The sequence below is a fragment of the Aythya marila genome, assembly GCF_965140915.1.
Source record: "Aythya marila genome assembly, chromosome: 24".
NCBI lineage: Eukaryota > Metazoa > Chordata > Aves > Anseriformes > Anatidae > Aythya > Aythya marila.
In genome coordinates, this window is record NC_139065.1 from 5,725,228 (window position 1) to 5,744,710 (window position 19,483).

Sequence of the window (19,483 nt, forward strand, 5' to 3'; positions counted from 1 at the left end):
CCAGAACATTCCGCCGGCCGCCCCACGGCGCACGCGCGAGGCGCCGAGAGGCGGCGCCGAGCTGGAGGCGGGAGGGATGGGGCGGAGCCTGGCTGGCGCGTGCGCACTGCGGGCCGCCACCGCCCCGCGAGCCGCCCTCCCTCCACACGGCGCATGCGCGGGGGCGGCGGGTGGGCGGGGCCTTCCTCCGAGGGGGCCACGTGCGGGGGGCGGGGCCGGCGGGAGGCGGCCTTTGTCCGGGGTTGGCCGCCATCTTGCGCGGAGGCGCTGATTGGGCTGCGGCGGGCGGCGGCGGAGCCAATCAGTGGCGGGGCCCAACCGGGGGAGCGCGGCCCGGGTGAGCGCGAGCAGCCAAGATGGCGCCCCCAGCGCCCCGGGCGGGGGCAGGGGGCCGGGGGCGGCGGCGGGGGACGGCCCCGGGGCAGGAGGGGGCCCGAGGGGACGGGGAGGCCCCGGGGGGACGGAGGAGTACCGCGAGGTACTGGGGGGGGCGAGAGGGCAGCGGGGAGGAGGCTGCGGAGGGCACCGGGAGGTGCTGGGAGGGTGGAGGGGAAGGAGCGGGGCAGGCCCGGGGCACGGCCTGGTCCCGTCGGTGCCTCCCTGCTGCCCGTCCCTTCCCCCGTAGGGCCCGGTCCTGCCTGCACGGGGCGGCTGGGGGGCGGTAGGGCCCCGCCCTCGGGAGGGGGAGCCTTGTAGTTTGGCAGATGTCCCCCGGTAGGAGCCGAGGGAGCGGCCTGGAGCTGTGCCAGGGGAGGTTGAGGTGGGCAATGAGGAGCCATTTCTGCTCAGACAGAGCGGGCAGGCGTTGGGACGGGTTGCCCAGGGAGGTGGGGGAGTCCCCGTCCCTGGGGGGGCTCCAGGAGAGGTTGGGGCTGGTGCTTGGGGTTGCCATTCAGTAGGTTGGACCAGATGATCGTGGAGGTCTTTTCCAACCTTAGTGATTCTAGGATTCCTGCTGCCAGATGGGCACCTTTTCTTCATTCTTCTCCTCATGCCCTTCTCTCCCTCCCCATCCCATTACCAAGGTGGGCAGCCCCACCACCCACTCCAGGAGTCCCAGTGCCAGGCACCAAATGGCAGCTGTGAGCCCCCATCTGAAGGGAGCTGCCCCCAGGGAGCTGTGGCCCCACTGAGTAGAGCCCCAGGGCTCAGGCTGTTCTGCCACACAGTAAAAATGCCTCTGTGTGAACCTCCCTGCCTTGCAAGTTGGGTATAGAGACCACAAACAACACATGTGTGCCACACATTGGATCCCGTTCAGCAGCGGGAGATGAGGCAGGGGCATCTCTGTGCTGGTGTTCAGTGAAAGGCTGTCCCCGGCTTTGTGGGGGCGGCTGTCCTCTGCTGGTGTCCTTTGAGGACTGTGATCAGCCCTGGAGAGCTGTGCCAATTCCTTGGTTTTCCTCCAAATGTGGGGTGTGTTTCTCAACGGTACTTTCGTGCTGACTAATCCCTAGCATAGGGAACTGCTCCTGTAGGTTCAGTCGCACGCAAACACGTGAACATGTGAATAAAACGAGCTCTGAAGTCATCTTCAGTGCAGACAAGGGCCCAGTGAGGAGGAGCTGACAAGTGAGATCAGTGGGAGGAGTTTGCCCATTGAAGCAGAACCCGATCGTTGCGATTTAACTCTGATAGAGTAACGCTGCTGCTCTTCTGCTTTCGTGAAGGAAATGAAGTAATCACTCGGAGGATGACGATCTGGCACGTGTAAAACCTTCTATAACACTGGCTAGCCACAGCTTGTGCAAAGAATTAGGACTACGATGCTGCTGGTTTTTTATGCTAACGAGATAGGGGCATGACACGGGAGTCTGAGAAGAAGCGTTCCCAAATATACATATCCCTGTGCTTAATTTAGTGTTTGGCGTAAAGAAAGCCAGAGAACTTTTGGCAAATAGTTTAGTGGCATCCCATGCTTGTCACTGAAAAACTTCCCTGCAGAATGAGATGTGGGAGCTGTTTCCTGATAGCCCCACAAGCATTTAGGGCAGAAATTAAGTATATTTTGGCAATCTCTGGAAAAACTGTTACTAAATGGACCAAGGATGGAGTCAATATTGCATCCAGATGAGCCTTTCTGCACTGGGACTCAGAGTATCCATGTGATTTCCAGGGTTAGTGTTGCTGCATCCAAATTGTGAACAACAGATCTGATCCTTACTCTACTACAGCTGAGTATTGTGGCCCCTGTAGTATACCTGCTTCTGATCTGTTTTGTTACATACTGCTTTTTGTCTGTTTCTTCATAGTTATGCAGTGTTTGGTGTTAACACTGAAGAAATCCGTGGTGAATAAAATCATTGTGGTTTTTACAAGGTTACAGGAGTAAGGTAGCGTTGCTAAGATAAGGCACTGAAGTACAAAGGATGTTGTAAAGCCAAGGAGCAGGGAACGTGAGCGGTGTCGTTACAGTAGTTACTGCAGTGTCTATTACAGCTAGAGGAAGTTGGGACTGCATTTCATATATTTATTTGAAAACTGAAGGGGCCTGTTGCTTTTTTTTGTTGTGGTTGAAAAAAATGAAAGTCATACTCTGCTTTTTCACTGGAGCAGTAGGTACATGCTCAGCCATAGGTTAAATCAAGTACATCATTAAAAGTAGCAGTAAGAATCCTTTCTTTGTTGATCAGCTGAGAAGAAATGTCAGGGAGAAGCAGGTTTTGGAACCAAGTATTTTATTTCAGCTCTGTGTTTGTTGTGTGGCTAGGCAAGAGTCCAAGAAATGAGAGGTCTGCTGTCTGTTTTGAAAATACAAGAAAGGAGGAGAAGGAGGAAGAGATAAAAGGAGGCAGTGCTGTGTAGTTGGGGAAGGAGAGCCTGTTTCACTTATCTTTGTTGAAGTCTCAAAATCTCATTCAGTTTTGCACCTAACCGTTGCATTTTGTGATTTTAAGAGCAAACGCCGCTCTCCCCCACCAGTAAGCACTGTAGGCAGCTGTCCACAGGCCAGAATATGCAGAGTGAAACAAGCAGGTTTATAGCTATTACTTGAAGATAATTACAGAATTGAGTTTGAGATAATAATGTGTTTTTTAAATAAAAATGCCAGCTTTGTTAATAAAGTACAGTGCCATGAAGGAGATAAGTCCTTGGTGAAGCAGCAGCTCTGACTGTGTGACTGTGACCAAGGCGTCACTTCACTGGTAGCAGGTGGTTTGCTTTCCAGCTACCATAGGATGATGCTAATTTTTCAGCCTTGGGACAGTTATCACATGCTTTTTGTCTTGCCTTGCCAGCTACACGGACTGAGGTGTGCCTTGTTCAGCGTTGGAACTGAAGCGCTATGGAGCAGTACACAGCCAACAGTAACAGTTCCACCGAGCAGATCGTTGTGCAAGCTGGGCAGATTCAGCAGCAGGTACGGGAAGTTAAAGTGGGTGATTTGGCACTGCCAGTGCTGAATTGCAAACCTGCTTCTTTTCAGAGTTCCACAGAATCAGCGAGATGTTTCATGATACTGTCTGGATGTGTGTTTACCTGACTTGGGTCAGTTGAGCAGTTTAACATTGAGTTGTTTTTTCATTGAAGTCAGAGTAAATAGTCTTTTTTTTTCTTAAAAAAAAAAAAAAAAAAAAAAAACTACTTGTAATTTTATTAATGTAATTTTATGGTATATATTATCAAATTTCAGTGGAGTGGGGAGTTTGCAGACTGGAAGTGATGTGAAGAAAATAGCAAATCCTTTGAAAATAGAAGAAACAAAATACTAATCCAAAGAGTCAGTTGTCCGCAAGGAGCAACGGAGATTTCCCCCCAAATTGAAGTAAATTTTTGTTCAAGCCAATAGAGCGTTTCTCTAGCTTTCTCAAATTGAAATCCTTCAGTTTAGTACTATAGATAGCTCAAAATAAACACACAATACAAGAATTGGGGGGAAAAACAAAATAACTAAAAGTAAACCACCTTGTATCTTTGGATGAATTCATCTGTTCCAGAATGAACTTCTTAGTTTACATGTTACTGTGAAGGCTGTTTGGTTGGTTTTTGTTCTGTTTTGTTTTTAAGGCTTGTAGGTTTTTAGTGTTATTAAGCTATTCACATAGGATAATACATTCTCAGATGAGCTGTGCTGTTGCTGAATTTTTGTTGCATCTTAGGTTCATTCAAGGCAAGAGGTGCTTCTTAGTTTGTCTTGCATGTGGATGAACCACTGGGTTATGTTCCCAACGAGACATACTTTGCTTTGGTATCAGCCTATTCGAGGGTTTGATAGCTGGGACCAGCTTCTTCCACTGAATTTAGTAGGAGAACAAGATTATAGTTAAGGATGGAAAATGACAAATTAAGAATTATCAAAAATACCTGCTTCCAGCAGGTAACCAAAGATACAAAGGCATCAATGAAACCAAAGGTAGGTAAAGGGCATTAAACATACATGAACTTCTCTCATTTTAGCTCATACTCTCAAAGCCAGTGTTGTACTGTACATGAAACATTTTTCTAAGATTTTTTAATAGGCCAGCTGTAGTACAGCTTTTAGTAGAGAGATGTCGTACATCTCCCCAAAAGCTAAGGCAGTTAACATTGATTATTTTGGGACTCTTACTAAAGAGGCTAAAGATAGATGAGGCTTTTAGACTTAACTGCTTTTGCAACCTCTCAAGATCATCCTTGAAGGTCAGTGGTGGGAAGAGGCGATGATGCAGAGGTGACACAGATGAAGCCTGTAGTCTTTGCTGCTCTTCTGTGCAGGAAGAAATGTATGGCCTTTATTGTAACTAACAAGTCTGGACAAAAATCTGGACCATTTTGCAATAAAAAGTCAAGCAGTGAAAGGAGACATTATGCAGAAAGGTAGGAGCCTAAAACAACGAAGCAGAGACTTTTGAGTTCTGGAAAATGACCTCCCGTGTTCTTTGTAACTGATTTTTGTTTGGGATGTTGAAGGCTGTCAGTATCATACACAGGTTTGCCAGCATTCTGTTCTTAGATCTGCTACGTATAATCACGTTCCGTATGTTCTGAGAGCAGCATATATGAATTCTAAGATTCATCCTCTTCCAGCAAAGTGTGGTTGTCTCTTGTCTGAGCTGTGCATTTCCATGTTTCAAGCTATTCCTGTTCCTATTCCCAGCAGCAGGGTGGTGTCACTGCTGTCCAGCTGCAGACTGAGGCTCAGGTGGCATCCGCCTCAGGCCAGCAAGTCCAGACCCTCCAGGTAGTGGTGATCTCTCTAATTGTGTTTATGTGAGCACTGCATGACTCTCCCCATCACCACATATCTAATGCTGTGTTTCTTACAGGGTTTGAAATAGGGGCAGGAAAATTGGTGGCCATTACTACATGTTTGATGTGAGCTTTCCGTAAAGAGCAGGGGTTACAGCTTTTCATTGGATCTCAGATGCATTCATGAATTCCAGCCATTGTAATTCCAAAAGTAAATAGTGGTTGAAATGGGACTCAAAAGGAAATTTAAAAAATATATATGTATAAGATAATGAACTCAAAAGTCAGAACTGAAGTGACGCAACCCAAAGATGTTCCGTGCTTTCAAGGATTGGATTTCTGGTACCCACTGTGAGTAGTTCTGTGTCTTCCCTACATGAAAGGGACAGAGGTGGCAGATGACCCACCAGCTTGAAGAGTGAAACTTCTTCATCTGTGATTGGAAAAGGTACCTGGGGATAGTATTAGCTCCTGCTGGACTGAGATGGCTGATTTTTTATTTACACGTGAACAACACAGAAACCCAGGAGTATGTGTTCTAACAACAAATGCATCAGAAATTGGAGAGAAAAGCAAGGTCATTTCTTGATTTATTTCACACTTGATTTTATTCACACTGATTTATTTCAGCGTGAAGTGTTCTGTGTCTTGCAAGCATTCACAAATGTTACTTTATTAGCTCACAGAGGAGATTTTTAAAGGAGTTGATAAACCCTGGACAGTTATAGCAATTTATTAGCGCGTTGTTCACTCAGTGTTTTGGTTTTATTTGAGGCTTGAATGGACTTGCCAGGTATAAAGTTGAACACAGCATTTTTTATGTTTGGAATTGAAACACGGAAAGCTGGCTGACTTGAATTGCTTGGGTCACTGTGCCCTTCCAGTTCCACCCACCTGTTTTTGTTGTTGTTTTTGCTTGCTCTAATGCATTAACAAGACTTTTGGAATGTACAGTTATCTTTCTGCTTATTGGGTGTAGTCCTGCTGACTGCTTCTCTGGCTGACACGAGCATGCTTTTATCTCTTGTAATTCAATAAAGTACTACCAGTTTTGCTAGTCACTCCTATGTGATAGTAACAAGGTTGAGGAACGGAACAATGTAGCAGGGGTGTGGGGTGACCTGTGAAGCCCCAATATTCTATTTAGCCTGCTGGTTCTTGAGGTCCCACAGTGGTGGTGGCTGGATGTATGTTCACATGTAATTCGTTAAGGTATTTCAACTATGTGAAGATTATTTTTTTTTAGGCATTCAGAATGTGATGAAAATCTGTGCTGATATTCAGTCTGGTGCTCTACAGTGAGAGTGGTTGAAGAGCAAACATTCAGTATTGCATGTTCTTGAAACCTACAGCTCAAAAACCCAAGAACTCAGTGACTTTGTTGTTCAGAAACAAAAACAACACAACTTGGGGCATGGCTAAGGGTGATTAGCTGTTACCTATTTCACAAGCCTCATCTCACATTTCAGCTTCCTGTAGTCTTTTCGAAGATTTATTTTGGGGAGTTTGGGGAATTAGCAGGTAAAGATGTTTAAAGAGAGAAGTTTCCCCTTGCCTTTCTTTTCATTAGTCTTTTTCCTAGTGGCCAGCTGCAGTGACTTTTAATGCAGAATTTAGAGAGGCTGCAAGCCTTGTTGGTCCAAGAAGTGGCTGCTGCATGTGTTGTGTTGCTCTTCCTTACCGAACTACATTTTGTGTTGCTACATGAATAATTTCATTTAGTAACCATGAAGAGATTCTCTAAGATTATCACCTGCTATAGATACTGGTTAGGAAACAGAAATTGTTCAAGCACTTAATTGGAGAGAGTGGAAGCTACTGCAGAGTCTCTGCCAGAATGGCTTATTTAGAGCTCTTCTCATTAGGAGCCCCAGTCAAAGATTAGTAGTAGTGATGTGGTTAATGAAGTTTCTTTTACAACACTTCGCTCTTGGGCTGTGCATGAACGTAGTTACTGTATCTGAAAACATACATCATGCCTTTCATGCTTTATTGCAATTAGATGGGAGATACTGGTTAGACTGCAGCAGAAAAAGTTAATTTGAAAACTCCAGCAGCATAGCACGGAAAAAAACTGTAGAAACTAAAGGTATTAATGCTGATTATCAGCCCAGTTTAGTGATTGTCACTGCATTCCAATAGGTAAGCACTCATTCTCACGTGGTAGTTGCTTTAGGTTCTGGTTTCATACCACCAGACATTTTCATTGTTCTGTTTGTGTTTGTTTTTTCTTTCTTTCCTGTTTCCTAGGTCCAGGGTCAACCGTTAATGGTGCAAGTAAGCGGAGGCCAGCTGATCACATCAACTGGCCAGCCCATCATGGTGCAGGCAGTGCCTGGGGGTCAGGGCCAGACAATAATGCAAGTCCCAGTTTCCGGAACACAGGGACTGCAGCAGGTGAGATAACTCTAATTTTATCGAAGATTAATTGCAGAGAATGAACTGTGATGTTCTTACCCTGTCAGATAGTGTGTTTGCCTCAGCAGTGTTAAAATAAACTGGGCAGCTCTGGTTGTTTTCCAGCTGTGGATCTGCCACAATGAGCTGCCTATTTAAAAATGCAACTAAAATGTGCTTTGTGCTTGGTTTTCATATTGTAAGGGATGGTGCAAACCTTTTAAGTGCAGTCCATCAAAATATAGCTAGACCTTGGTGTTTTCTTTTTTTAACTGACCATTACAGTATAGTTGGTGGTCTGGTGCCTACTCAAGTTATGGCTAGAAAGAGGATTTTAAAAATTATTTTTAAGAAAATTAAAGCTTCTTGAAGTAAATCCTTGTGCTTGAGCTCATCTATTATGTGATGGCTGAAGGTGCATTTAAATGTTTCCATTGCAAAGAAAGTAATAGTGTAGAAGGAAATCTGATGATTTTATTAGAAACAATTATTTTTAAATACTTAAAGTTTTTAAATTTCAGCAGGTGCTCAACGTGTGTTCCTCTAAAGTAAGGGAAGAACTGTAATAGCAGCTTAATGAAAGTGTTCTAGTGATTAGAGACTGAGGTTTAGGAATAAAGTTCTACACAGTTCAGGTTGCACACGTTGTGTTGGTGTCTTGAGAGGTTTATTTAGTTACTGAATTCAGTTTCCTTGATTGAAAGACAATAGTTTTCAGGTTAGGTTCTTTACAGTCTGGTTGTTGGGGAAAGTCTGTAACTTGTTTTTAAAGCAGAAGTGACAAACTATATTCCAGTTTCTCTTTTTATCACACAAATATTTACATTGATGGATAGACTTCTCCGCAAAGCTGAAAATATTTTTATATATGTCCAGGAGTATTTCTGTATGCTGGATAATTAACGCTTTACAGATACTGTAAATCTTACTCTACTTTTTTTTCTTTGACCTGAGTGTTGTTGTTGCTAGTTTCACGTGAGTAATTTATTTCTTCAGCCGTTTTACTCTGTAAGCAGCGGAGAGTTGCTAGGGCATGATGACACTGGCATGTTACGTTTCCTCTGTTCTGTACGGTCCTGACAGCTGTTGCATCAGTGACTGCTGTGTCGTAGAGAGGAATAAATTAAAACTCTTTGTTTTAAAATGGAAAAATGAGAAGAATCAGTGCTTTCTTTGTAACAGTAAATCATCCTCAGAGATGATGTGGTAATGCTGAGGCCAAGGAGGGAGAAATAAGAGGTATAGTTAATGTTCCTTTCTGACTCTTTCTTCCACAGATTCAGTTGGTCCAGCCAGGTCAGATTCAGATTCAAGGTGGGCAGGCTGTGCAGGTACAGGGGCAGCAGGGCCAGACCCAGCAGATCATTATACAGCAGCCACAGACTGCAGTTACTGCTGGCCAGACACAGGTAACTGCACCAGCATGAAAGGGTTTTCTTGAGAGGCGTAGGAAGAGAAACTTGACAAATGACTTAAGATGTGGTTAAGTAAAAAGGAAAAAATATTTATTAATGTTGAGGAGAACTTGAGAATAAAGTTAATATTTTTGTAGTGTTTTCATGCATAACTCTGGGACAGAATGAATAGACTGCATGTTTTTATCCATCGTGTTTCTGTATATTTGTTCATGGCTGTTTTCATCTCTTTGTTGAAATTTGACAAAATATTGCTAATTTCATACTTTCGCCATTTTGTGAAATAGTCTAGTCTTACCTGGGTTTTCTGCTGTTTTTTGTTGTTTAGGACCAAAATTAAATTTCTGAGCAGACTAGTTCTTCCTTTAATATATTGCTAGTGAGACAGGAAATCTAGAACTTGTTTCTTTGAATGTTAAGTACTGCAGTGTTAGAAAAAATTTATTAAACGTGCTTCAGGTACTTTCTCTTCAATTCAGTTGGTTTGTGCTCCATCCTATTTCTTTATGCTGGTAATAAAGCAAAAGAAATACATGCCTGAAACATCATAAGCACTTTGTGTTAATTCAGGAATTGTGAAATTTGGGAAAGAAGCAGTTTATAAATGTTACTGTGTTCTTTGTTTTGTTTAGACTCAGCAACAAATAGCAGTTCAAGGACAACAGGTAGCACAAACGGCTGAAGGCCAGACCATAGTCTATCAGCCAGTTAATGCTGATGGAACCATTCTCCAACAAGGTAGGAGCTTTGGTGCAAAAATTCAGGACTTCTCCAAATCTGTCTTACAGATTTTACTGCCTTGTAATTATTGTCAAAGAAAACAGCGAGTTACAATGTTGGTTGGTAATGCTGTGATTGTTTTGGTATGAATTGTTGTCATAGCGAATGGAAGAAGAAATGTTTGTTTTATACAGGAATTTAGCAGGTATTGTTTTCCCCAGAAAAATCAAAAATTGCTTTTTTCTTCGGCAAGGTCTATTAGGATAGAAACACTTGAGTTTGCGTTTTACACTTCAGACCTGAGGCTGAGATTACTGTGCAGATACAAAACATACCAAGCATGAGGACCAGGTGATGGAATTTAGTTAAGAACTCGCAATGCATTTCTAAATTCTTTTGCATCTTACGGAAGGGTGAATGAGTGAAAAACAGAAGTGGGGCTAATGGTGTTCCCTTCTTTCTGTGTGCGTGTTTTTGTTTTTCTTTTCTTCTTTTGTGTTTTATTTTCTTAAAGTTACAGTCCCTGTTACAGGCATGATCACCATTCCAGCAGCCAGTTTGGCTGGAGCACAAATTGTCCAAGCGGGAGCCAACACCAATACCACCAGTAGTGGACAAGGGACTGTTACAGTGACGCTGCCAGTTGCTGGAAATGTTGTCAACTCAGGGGGAATGGTTATGGTATGTATTTAACTTTCCGTTGATCTTTTTAAAGGTTGAGCTTTGAGGTATCTGCACACAAGACACTATCAGAGATTCTTGTCAACTTAATATGGTCAGTCTTCTCAGTAGCTACCAGGAGTTTAAATTATACAAGTTTTCAGTTTTAGTGGCCTATGTCCTATTGTGACTTACGTATTCCTGCACTTTTGTTCTACTACAGCAATTGAGTTCAAAAATCTAGAAGCTGAAATTCAAAATAAGCTGTTAACTAATAAGCAGACATTTTAGAAAGATTTAATTGACTATTCCGTTTCTTGAGGACGCCTTATTAATGTTTTTTTCTGATTCATACGAACACATTTTCTGCCAGTTCTTACTTCTTTGTAGTGTGATACCTTTTAACTTGAATTTTATTGTTCATCTCCACTAGATGTCAGCATCTCTACAAGTAATAAATGATTAAGAAATGTTAACAAAATTATCATATAAATTAAATAAGTGATAACCAGAAAGAAAGGGAAGTGATGGCATGTCATGGATGCAAGTTGTACAAGAAGCAGTAACGTGGTCATAGAATTGCACATTGTATTGAACTCTTAGTATTATCAGGAAAAAAGCAAGCACGGATGATGATGTGTGATTTATTTGTTTAAATTTGTCCTGCAGTTTGAGAACAACTATATTACTTCTTTCAACTTAAATAGGTACATTACCTGAAGAAAAACCAAACCCTTTCCATTCTAAACATTATATTTTATTTTAATTATTTTTGCATTCACTTTTTTTCCAACTACAAGTACTAAAATCATTCTTCTCTGTATAGATGGTACCTGGAGCTGGATCAGTACCAGCTATCCAGCGAATACCTTTGCCTGGAGCAGAGATGCTTGAAGAAGAGCCCCTGTATGTAAATGCCAAACAGTATCACCGGATCCTTAAGAGGAGGCAGGCACGTGCGAAGCTTGAAGCAGAGGGAAAAATTCCCAAAGAAAGAAGGGTGAGAACGTAACTCGAATCTGATACAAGGCTGCTCTATGAGAAAGGCACAGAAAAGCATCTCTACCAGAAAAATAAGGATTGGAATCATAGTATTTTTCATTTTTTCTTGTTCATAAGCTACATCAGAGTAATTTCTTAGTGTCCCTTGGTGGCAGTAATACTTTTCCATATGTTTAATTGTTGAATAGGTATGTAACTGTGTTGCAAAGAGGCATTTACTGTAAGTGTTTTATCTCAGGGGTGGGTGGGGAAGGATGGGATCTGGGTAGGCTGTTTTAGTGAGTTGGAAATTTCCCCAATGTTCTCATTTACTTGGAATTACTGAACTAGAAAGTGCAGACTGCTCTCATTACTCTCCTCTTCTGTACTGTGACAGAAATACTTGCATGAATCTCGGCATCGTCACGCCATGGCCAGGAAACGAGGAGAAGGTGGACGGTTCTTCTCACCAAAGGAAAAAGACAGCCCTCATATGCAGGTAAGCAGAGTTTTGTCTGTCTTTTGGACAGATGACACTTCTGTTTATTCGGAATGCACATTAGGGATGTATTTTCACTGTTTTCTTTGTTCTTTTTTTGGAGCTAGGCTGCTGACTTTTGTCCCTCTCTGCCCTTGGTTTTATGTTTCAAGCATTGTAAAGAAACATTCTCTTCTTGCAGAGAACAAGCACCTATTTGCCTTGAGTAATTCATTCATAGTAATGTTGATAGAAATGTATTCACTTTGTTACACAGATAGGGAGAATGCTTGTATTTGTTGTCCTAAGAAATATAGTCTGTGCGGCTGTTCTGACAGCATACCAGCAGTCTCCTTTTTAGGACATGTGTTAAGGGTAGAGGTGCTTTATCTTGCTCATGATAGAAAATTCAAAAATGTTAATGTCTGATTCTTAGTAGAGTACTGATTAATGTAAAAAGCACAAGAAAGGTTTTTCAAAGGAAGGAATATAATAGGGTAGAAATAACAATTGTTGCTAACTAGTGCTTTAAAGCAGTCCTGTGGCTTCAGTGGAAGAGTGTTTCTCACTCTAAAATGAAATCCTTCCCAAATACCAGAATCAGACCTAGACCTATCAGCAGTAGGTTTTCCCAAATACCAGAAACAACACATTATTAGGAATTATAATGGTTTATATATCCCAGTTCTGTTACAATGGCTTATAAAACCCAGTAAAAACGTGACCTGTTTAGAGAACAGAAGAGGAGGTTTATAGGACTATGTTTTATTGAAATAGGTTTGTGATTATCCGCTGTTACAGAAAAGTGTATGACATGTATAAAATACATGACTTGTATTTTGTATCTGTAGGATCCATCTCAGGCCAACGAAGAAGCAATGACACAGATGATCAGAGTCTCCTAATCTCTGCTTAAAGAAAAATGTAACTGAATTCCTGTCCCTTCTGCAAGTCTGTCCTACCTTACAAGTGTATCAAGCAAGTCTTTCAATGGGACAATCGCCATATCACAGCCTATCCTTTTCTACAGAGCAAACACCACGTTTTCAGTGTGTGGTCAAGATTTTAACTGCAGTTGACTCAACAAATAGAAACTTAATGACTTTCTTGGTATACTCTTCTGATGCAGCACAGGGATTTCAAAGTCTGACTGCTCATGCCTTTTTTTCTTTATAACATCTCTTGCATTAAGATTGGCCATGGTGAGAGTGTGCCACTGACTGACCAGCAATAACTGGCATGCTGAAGCAGGGCCAGCAAAGACCTCTTGGAGTTACGGCCCTTCTGTACAGAGACATAATCCAATTTATAGCAACCAGCACTGATGTGACTACACCACAGTACTTTCCCAGTAGAGACTTGTTATTTACATCCACTTCTTACACCTTTGGACCTAACTGTCAACTGAACTGTTCACTGCTGTTGCATTTGCACTTGTGAGACTGACAGAAACTGAAGGGGGTTCTCTTAAGCTCTACTCTGTAAAATATGTAAACAGCAAGCTCTGCTCTGGGAAAAGTTCAGCCATCAAGTCAAAATAATAGAAGTAGGTTGAGATTATTACAGGACTTGATCTATTGTGTATCTGGTCCAAGAAGTAAGGGGAGAGGTTTGTTGTGAGGATAAGGATTTAATTAGTAAAAGCAATTTATTGGTGTTTTTTGGTATGTTTATTGCTAGCAGTTGGTGCTTTGAAAGAAGAGTGGATGGTAGTATAAAAGGATTAAAACTTCCAAGTGAAAATCTTCCAAAGGATTATTTTTTTAATCTTTCTTCTAACCTGCTAGTCCAGTGCATGGTTTCTCCAAAAGAAATAAAATCTGCGGTCTCAGAGTGATAGCACTTGACCATCTTTCTGACAGTGTTTCTTGATGTCTGTTCTAAATCAGTTCTAAAAATTCTCTCCTATGCAGAGTGAGGGTTTGTTTCATGACAGCAGAAGCTCAGGACAACTCAGCTCATCCTGATGTAACTGAAGGACTGTTAAATGAAGGCAGATATTGATGAACCTCTCGGGCTTTTTACAGACTATCCTCTTAAAAAAAAAAATTAAAAAGTGGCACTTAAGGAAGGAGGAGTACTTGCGGTTTTTTTTTTTAAAGGGATTTTTCATGACCTATAGCTGGTTTCTGACTGCATATTTTGACAAAGCATAGTTTTATCTTTCATTCAGTTGCCCATTACAGATTTTTAAGCTTGCTCCATTCTTACTGATTTGAAATGCGGTGATGGAAGCTGTAGTTCGTAAGCCTTTTAACAGATGACACATCTTTCCATGCCCATCTTCTCCAATCTTGACTGAGTTCTGCAGACTCACTGTGTGTCACCTGCATAGTCTCCTCTCTTCCATTTTTTGTGTTTTGTAGTTAAAACTCAGTCACAGCAGTTAAGCATGGGCTTGGAAATACAGCCAGATGTGACTGGGGGTCTGGAGGGTGTTAATTAAGAACATGAAAAGGGAAGGTGTCAGAGGGGAGAGGTTTTATTATGGGGAAAATAGCCAAGGAAATGAGAGACTGGTTTAAATTTGGTGAACTTTATTTCCATCTGAAAAAAAAGAAGTAAATGCAACTTAGAAAATTCTAACTATATTATCTCGCTGTTACATTTTTCCCATTTACTGAAAGCTTATGGCTAGAAGCAAAATGGAGAAATCAGCAAGTGCTAAAAGGCTGGGAGGATACAAAAAGACAAAGCTTTGACCATTCTATTAAGAAAAGAGAAATACACTAAACCTACAAGTAAGAAAAGATGGGAAGAAATATAAGAGGAAGGAACAGAAATGTAGAGAAACATTAGATGCTACACTGCCCGCAGGCAATCTGGGAGGCAGAGTATGCCTGCTTAGTTATTAAGGAAGACAGTGCTTTGATCAGTCACCTGTAAAGTATCTAGTGAAAGTACGGAGAAGAAAAGCAGATTTGGTATTTACAGTTAGCTGGATTTTTTAAATGAAGTTCATTCTCTTCTGAACTTGTAGCTCGGTGTTCTTATCCTTACTACATCTGACACAGTGAACTGAAACTGAGAAACTCTTCTGTGCAGGGACATCTGCAGCTACAGGAGGAGGTGGAAGCCTAGTTCCAAATCTTTAGTTTTGAATTTTGTCTTAAATTGTATTAGTAATCCAACACTCTTCTCACAAATTTTACATGAGGGCTTTTTCTAACTTCAGAAAGCATTGATGGCATCTTTGGTGCCTTTGGTTGCTTCCGCCTTAAAATACTTGGCCAGTTGGTGCTTGTTTTCTTCAGTTGGCAACTACAAAATCTGCACCTGGCATTTCTTGTGAGGTCACCCATTTCAGGTCTTTCAGTGAAGGAATGACAACTTCTGCTTTAGTTGAATTTGCAGCATTATTGTAAATACTTTTTTAGAGCATCTGTACATTTTGTCAGTAGAATATTCATGTGCTGAAGTAAGACAGCCTCTCCATAACATTTCTGCTCTTCAACTGAGAGCTGATCTCTGTCCTGGAGAGCCCCCTCAGACAGTTGGGAGTTAGAGAAGCAGAGATTATTGCTTTGACATTAATTCTTTCTCTCCCTCCCTTTTTTTTCTTTTTTTCTCTGTTGTGAGTAATTATGTCTTTTCTTAAAGAAGTTGTAAACTTCTTCAGAACAGCTAGAACTTTTTTTCCCAGTAAGCCCTTCATGTATAGGTTCTCTGATCTGTTGTTGTAGGAAGTGTATTAAGGCCTACAGATTTGTGTTATTTAGGAAGTCTTACTGTTAATACTTTAAATAGCGAAGTGAAAGCCTGAATGCTACTGTCAGGTTTTTCATTTGCTTTAGGTTATGTGTGTTCACTTCTAAAAGTAGTGTTTGCTTGGTCAGATTGGAGGTATCAGTCAATGTGATTGACCCGTGTTACCAGAAGAGTCTGCTTTCTTTTCCTGGGTAAACTTGTTAAATTGGAGACATCACCAAGTTCAAACCTCTCTAGTAATTAAATGAGAACTCTTTGTGGATTGGCTACACTTGAGCAAAATCTCCACTTTGGGAGTGCATAGAAGTGTGGATGAGGATAAAAGAATAGGCTTGGGGAGAATGTGAAATGTGGTTGATCAAGGAACACTGGAGCAGTGAACCTATCAAAAAAGAAAAAACACTTGTACACAAGTTCAAAGAATAAGATGTAGAAAATGGTCCTCAAGTGATGCTAAGCTAAACGGCTTCAAGGCTTTGCATGTTAAAAAGAGGGGAGGGTGGAAAAAATGTTCATGTGAATGGGTGGGGGGGTGTACTGAGATTTGCGTAATGTAAGGCAAAGTTTGTATATAGTTAAAAGTTTATAATTTTTTTTATATAATGCATTTTTTCAAGTGTATTTTGGTCTTTAATAGATGCAATTGTAAGTACTGTGTACACTATCCAGCTAATAAAAATTTATAAACCAAGAACCAGCTTTGGCTCTGCTACTGCATCCTTCTGCTCCTTGCAGTCCAGTGGCAGAAGCGGCGGTGTGAGGGCAGGCAGCGGTTCTGGCACCATCGAGGCATCCTGAGGCAGCTTGGTCTTTGCCCCTGAGCCTGTCTGTTGCCCTCCTGCCCTGATGGGACAGACCCAGGCAGCTTGGCACCTTGTTTTGCTCCATCCCCATCCCACCATTGCCTGAGTGGCTGCAGGTGGAGGCCTGGAGCCCTACAGGTGGTAAAAGCCGACTGACTGAGGGAATCGGGCCTCCCACCATGGGTTCTCCTTGGGTGGGTGTTGCTCTGTGACACTTCTGCTTGGGTGGTGGAGAAAGCCTCCGTCTTGTCCTGCTTCTTTCCCTCACAGGCTGAGGCAGCCTCAAGATGGCAGCTGTGGGGCAGCCTGCGTGCAGGCACTGGGTTGTGTGAGGGAGGGCTGCAGGTGGCATGGAGGGCAGGCCCAGCCCTCAGCCATGGGGCTGGGGAAGCTGCTGAGACCCTCCTGGAGTGGCCTCACTGGTCTGGAGGAGGGAAGGAAGGCTTTGACATGGCACCAGCGTGCCTTTTGTGTGTGCGTCGAGTGTTAGGTGAATCTCTGGGCTGTGAGCAAAGCTGCACGCTCATTAGAATGGTAATTTTTGATTGGAACAAAATAAAGGGAAATCTGCCCAGGAGTCACACTATCCTGCTTCTTTAGCTAGCCAGTTCCTGGGTGCCCATTGGCATAATGCTCAGGGTGACATTCCAGTCTCTTTCATGCTTGTCGCAGGAGTCATTGTACACCTTGAATAATTATCCCAGAAAGGTAGTACAGAAGAATCCAGAGGTAATACAGAAGGGATTGTCCTTGATTCAAAGATCGAAGCCGAAATTCCTTTAAGTGGTATATTCTTTATTGCAGCGCTGGATGCACGGGGGATCTCTCCACCTATCGTGCATACCCAAAGCGGAAAGCAGTCTTGAATTTATACAATCAATCTATCAATATTCTACAAGTGCCTATACATATTCATTACCTATCCCCGCCTTCCCTCGCTTCTCATGCTAATTAGCCTTTTGGCACCTTGCGCCTGCGTAGAGCCTCCCAAGAATTGTGGGCAGGGGTCTTTGGGACGTGGGCAGGGGTCTTTGGGAGGAAGACCCCGAGTCTTCCTCACAGTGTACTTTTCACCTTTGGTCAGGAATCTGCTGAATTGGCAGGTTTCTTAATTGCAAGAGCTGGTTGTTGCTAATTCTCCCGTTTGTTGTATCTTTATAATGAATTCCAATGTCCAGTTTCGAGATTTATAGTCCTTACATTCGTTTCTCTGTCCGTCTGCCGCTTCCTTATCATGAGTTCCAGTGTCTTGTTTCGAGATATACAGTCCATGTCTGGGGATTGCCCTTGCCTCCCCAATGCCTCCCCAATACCTCCTTAATCATCCTGCAGGTGCAGTGATGGAATTTGTTCAGGGTTGCAGAAGTATGAGAGATGACCGTCTAACTTTGTTACCAAAATGCTGTTCTTTCCAAGACATTCATTCCTTTATATTCGTGGTTATATTCCAGAAAGGTGGTTTATTCTTGTCCCCAAACTCCCTAGTATAAATATTATCTTTTTTTTTTTTTTTTTTTTTTTTTTTTTTTTTTTGGCCAAATATGACGGAATGGAGACCATTAAAAAGAGCTCTGTTGTTTTGGTGCAAAAGGAAATTTTCCTCTTACAAGGATTGAGCAGGCTGTCAAAGCTTTAAGAAATACTCAGCTTCCATGTCTGCCTACTACTACCTCTCAGACATACCTGCTGTTCCTTCCACGTGTGCTGCTCAGGCTCTCTCAACAGCATTGGAACTTAAATGTAAGCAGTGAAAACATAAATACTTTTATCAAGCCTAAGGTCCTGCACAGTTAGGCTGTCTTTTTGTGTGGTATTATCAAGTAGTTGTATGTTATCACAGTATCATTGAAACAATTCTTGTGTGTGTACAGAGTTTACAAAGCTCTATGGGATAACAGCCTTATAATAAATAAATAATATTATGTTCAGCCTATTCCATTTTCTGTGTTTTGGGGATGTACTCTGTTTTAGAAGGGATACACCAAACTTTGTAGGTATTTATAGCTATATGCTGCATTCTTGGAAGAACTGTAAGCACTCCTGTGGTTCCCGGAGCCTGGTTCTACCCTCACTGGTGCAGAAGCAGCTCTCTGCTAGAGCACACGTGAGCATCGCCAGCTGGCAATGAGCAGAACAAAAACGGGCAAGTTTTGCCCCAAGCACTGTGTTGGATGCCTTAACAATGTTTTCCACGTGAACCAACTGTGGGTGACATTTTTATGCTGTGAAACAATGTGGGGATAGCGAATGAGTTTGTATTTAGGTATGCTGAAATGGTCCCAGAGCTCCAGCTGAAAATTGGTGTACTTCAAATGCTGGTTATAATGGATTGTAGCCATACTGCCTATATTAAGTGTCTAAATTGGGGGGATAGTGTCCACATTGCTGAGGTAGAGAGAATTACCTCCAACAGGCAGTTCAGAGCATCCTGAACAGCAGTCCTGCTGTTTTGGAGTTTTCTTCTGAAAAATTCCTTTTTTTTCTATCCTAAGCAAACATGATCTGGCCTCTTAGCTTGGACAGTGTTACGTGCTGCAAAGCCCCCATGGGCAGGCACACTGTGTGGGTCCTGAAGAAAGCTGGCCAGATTTCTGATACTGCATTGTTGGCAGATCTGCAATCATGATGAAATGCAGAAATACTAGAAGTGTGATTGTTGGTAAATAGAGCAGAATCATGAATGCAGAAGAGCAGGAAGGGCAGTAGCCCAAGGGACTAAGCAGACATCATGGGCCTGGAGGGAATGCCCATAGCATGTAATAGGTTATCTGATTACAAAGCCACTCATATACTGATTTTTACAGCTTTTTGCTTTATTCTTAATTTGAAATTCTTTTCAGTTCCTTTAAAAGAACAGGAGCAGACTAATTTAAAGCAGTCTCTCACATTGGAGAGAAGTTCCTATATCTGCTAATCTTGGGCTAATCATGGTTGCCAGGATCCTGTTTATGTTGCTTAGCTTTCCTTTCTGGTATTCTATATTTTGCAGTTGCTGGGGATGGGAGAGAAGTAAGGCATGAAGCAGAAAACAATCTAACAGGTATTCTAGAGTGAATAGAATGAACAAAACTTTGTACAACTAATGTGAAGTGGATATGGTTGATGTTTCTCTATTCTTTACATTCCTCATGCAAGAACACGTTGCTGATTCT

The 19,483-nt window shown here is 42.3% G+C and overlaps 1 protein-coding gene across 11 annotated transcripts; it reads left to right on the forward strand.

Moving 5' to 3' along the window:
* Window positions 1-220: 220 nt before the first annotated feature.
* Window positions 221-18,551, forward strand: NFYA (nuclear transcription factor Y subunit alpha). 11 transcript variants are annotated; one of them, XM_082778329.1, is made up of 10 exons: window positions 221-337; window positions 3,240-3,361; window positions 5,078-5,164; window positions 7,420-7,566; window positions 8,844-8,975; window positions 9,614-9,719; window positions 10,216-10,382; window positions 11,188-11,361; window positions 11,740-11,841; window positions 12,672-18,551. In XM_082778329.1, exons 2-10 carry the CDS (start codon window positions 3,287-3,289, stop codon window positions 12,723-12,725), a joined length of 1,044 nt encoding a protein of 347 aa, XP_082634455.1. In that variant the 5' UTR covers window positions 221-337; window positions 3,240-3,286; the 3' UTR covers window positions 12,726-18,551. The 11 variants fall into 11 exon arrangements, with proteins under 11 accessions (XP_082634455.1, XP_082634460.1, XP_082634459.1 ...); XM_082778334.1 differs by having other exon boundaries at window positions 5,078-5,161; XM_082778333.1 differs by having other exon boundaries at window positions 5,081-5,164.
* The last annotated feature ends 932 nt before the right edge of the window (window positions 18,552-19,483 follow it).

What these genes read in the sequence shown, in the direction of transcription:
- NFYA (XM_082778329.1), top strand. Translation starts at nt 3,287, where the DNA reads ATGGAGCAGTACACAGCCAACAGTAACAGTTCCACCGAGCAGATCGTT. An exon ending in AAGTCCAGACCCTCCAGGTA is followed by an intron (nt 5,165 to 7,419) that starts GTGGTGATCTCT and finishes CCTGTTTCCTAG; the next exon opens with GTCCAGGGTCAACCGTTAAT. An exon ending in AAGACAGCCCTCATATGCAG is followed by an intron (nt 11,842 to 12,671) that starts GTAAGCAGAGTT and finishes TTGTATCTGTAG; the next exon opens with GATCCATCTCAGGCCAACGA.